This window comes from Aegilops tauschii, chromosome 2, assembly GCF_002575655.3.
Source record: "Aegilops tauschii subsp. strangulata cultivar AL8/78 chromosome 2, Aet v6.0, whole genome shotgun sequence".
Taxonomy (NCBI): Eukaryota; Viridiplantae; Streptophyta; class Magnoliopsida; order Poales; family Poaceae; genus Aegilops; species Aegilops tauschii.
In genome coordinates, this window is record NC_053036.3 from 447,636,067 (window position 1) to 447,638,946 (window position 2,880).

Genomic DNA, 2,880 nt, shown 5'->3' on the forward strand with positions numbered 1-2,880 from the left:
CCTCTTCCCATTGCAAGATAAATAGATCAAGTTGGCCAAACAAAACCCAAATATCGGATAAGAAATACGAGGCTATAAGAGATCATGCATATAAGAGATCAAAGGAACTCAAATAGCTTTCATGGATATAAAAAGATATGACTGATCATAAACTCGAAGTTCATCAGATCCCAACAAAGACACCGCAAAAGAGTTACATCATATGGATCTCCAAGAGACCATTGTATTGAGAATTCAGCGAGAGAGAGAAAGCCATCTAGCTACTAACTACAGACCCGAAGGTCTACAAAGAACTACTCACGCATCATCGGAGAGGCACCAATGGAGGTGGTGAAGCCCATTCGAGATGGTGTCTAGATTGGATCTGGTGGTTCTGGACTCTGCGGCGGCTGGATGAATATTTCGTCCACTCTTCTAGGGTTCTGGTATTTTTGGGGTATTTATAGAGTAAAGAGGTGGTCCGGGGGGCACCCGAGGTGGGCACAACCCACAAGGGTGCGCCTAGGCCTCCTGGCACGCCCTGGTGGGTTGTCCCCTCCTCAGGACTCCCCCCAAGTGCAACCAGGGCCCAACTTCTTTCTTGTGGTCCATAGAAAATCATCGTGAAGTTTCGTTGCATTTGGACGTCGTCTGATATTGATTTCCTGTGATGTAAAAAACATGGAAAAAACAACAACTGGCACTTGGCACTATGTCAATAGGTTAGTACCAAAAAATGATATAAAATGACTACAAATGATTATAAAACATCCAAGATAGATAATAAAACAGCATGGAACAATCAAAAATTCTAGATACGTTGGAGACGTATCAGTATGTCACCTCAGCCTCGTATGTCGACGGTCGAATGCATTTCACCCTTAGTCCTCTTGCCTTGGCATTTAATGCCTTAATCAGAGATGGGAGCACAAGATGGCCAACATATTGTGTTTCTGCAATTCTTTTACGAAGAGCCATCTTTACCATGATCATCTTCCTGATCTTATCAAATACTTGCCACAACAAAAGCCCTTTCACTGACTTGAACTTTGCATTGAAACACTCAGCGAGGTTATTGGTCACATAGTCTACTTTGCAGATTTCATTGAATTTGCTTCTTGACCACAGCTTTCCAGGATGATCATCCATGTACTCCTTCACCAAAGGATTATGAGCATACAACACTCTCAAATGGTGCTCATTCTTCCTCAACCTACATGTGTATGATGCTGGCCATAGATTCTCATCATAAACTTTGCCTTTGAATTTCTTTTTAAAATTCTGCGCTAGGTGTCGCATACATTCCCTATGTTGCACTTCAGGGAATACAATTTCTACTGCAGTTTCTAAACGCTTGCAAGCATCTATGTGTATAACTAAACCTGAGGGTGTACCTATAATGTTGTGCAACTGCTGCAGAAAGCAGACCCGACTCTCCTCGGACTCTACCTCCAACACACCAAATGCAACTGGGAATAGCCAGTTGTGTCCATCAACTGCAGAAGCTGCTGCTAGCTGGCCTCTCCATCTTCCATTCAAAGCAGTTGCATCGACAGCCAAATAGGGCCTACAACCATTCAGAAACCCCTGCCAGCAAGCCTTGAAACAAACAAAAGCCCTCCTGAAGCACTCCTTCTCCAGTGCCTTCCCTTTTAATTTGTACTTAACTGTATGCTTGTCAATCTCTACAACACTCCCTGGACTAGCCGTCTCCACTTCAGCTTTGAAGGTGTAAAGCAACTGAAAACTCTCATTCCATGGACCATTAATCCTATCAAGAGCCCTTTCCTTAGCATAGAAAATCCTCATGTACTGTATATTAATCTTGTACTTCTCAAATAGCTTCCCATGGAGTGTTGTTGGACCAATTGTTGGTGTTTCCCTCACCCAATCCAAGATTGCATCTACCACCCACCTAGTCTTTGCAAGCTCAGATTTGACCTTTCCCCCTCCCCCTCCAGGTGGACAAGTGTGCCCGTGTGGGTTGCTTTTTATCTGAAACAAAATGAAAAATGATGTCAAATACAATTAAGAAACAATACACATGATCTGAATATATAATGGATAAACAATTTGATAAAAAGATTCAGTTGTAATACCTGAATCAATTTGCTCTTTAGCATAGTGGATGCATGCAACCTCCACCTACACCTATCATAAGGGCAATGAACAGTGAATCTTCCTGGCTCACTCCTATCAACATCATAAGAGTTTTCAGTGAGAATGCAATATGTAGTCACTGCATTACGACAGTCCACTATCGATTCGAATACGGTTCCTGGAGTAAGGTCAGGATTCTCCCTGTTCCACTCAATTGTTGGCATGTCCTCACCATCATATTCTTGTAAAACTAAGGAGTCGATGTTCTCCTCCCTCTCTTCATCGTTAGCGTCATCAAATCTAGCACGACTGCTAGGCTCCTCTGGATGTTCATCTTCCACTGCCTATTGACTAACTCTATCTACCAGTTTAGGGAATAGAATCTCATCCTCATCATCATGTCGAGCCACTTCCTCGTCAGGCTCTGCATCTACTTCTACATCAGGTGCAGAAGGGAGAGGAGAAGTGGCAGAATTAGCGGCAGCCGACATGTTGTGGCTTTCAGAACCACTAGGTTTACTTGGTCTCGGCCTACATGTGTGTGAGGACGCTCGCTATTAGCAGAGACAGATGATGTCTGAACACCCTTCGGGATACGTTGTTTGCATGCCTGAAGCGCACCGATATGGATTTTACCGAAACGGTTGTCAGCATTCAAACTAAATAGCAATCCCAGATGCTCATCACAAGTTAATGGGACAAATCTCTGCTTGGTACTATCAAAATATCTCAGTTCAACAGCACCAGCAGGGCTCCACGGATACTCACAACAGAGTGCCTCGCGGAAATCTGTGAACGAAA

General features: G+C 43.5%; 1 protein-coding gene across 1 annotated transcript; it reads right to left on the minus strand.

Annotated features, from left to right (window-relative positions):
- Nucleotides 1-810: 810 nt before the first annotated feature.
- Nucleotides 811-2,570, minus strand: LOC109754347 (uncharacterized). The gene is made up of 2 exons (XM_040400458.1): nt 2,436-2,570; nt 811-1,974 (listed from the first exon to the last, which is right to left on the minus strand). The coding sequence occupies exons 1-2, from the start codon at nt 2,568-2,570 to the stop codon at nt 811-813; spliced, it is 1,299 nt and encodes a 432-aa protein (XP_040256392.1).
- Nucleotides 2,571-2,880: the final 310 nt, after the last annotated feature.

Excerpts from the sequence above, each read along its gene's own strand:
- LOC109754347 (XM_040400458.1), bottom strand. The coding sequence starts at position 2,570 with ATGTCGGCTGCCGCTAATTCTGCCACTTCTCCTCTCCCTTCTGCACCT. Across the intron at positions 1,975-2,435 it reads TCCCTAAACTGGTAGATAGA|ATAAAAAGCAACCCACACGG; the intron begins GTTAGTCAATAG and ends ATTTTGTTTCAG.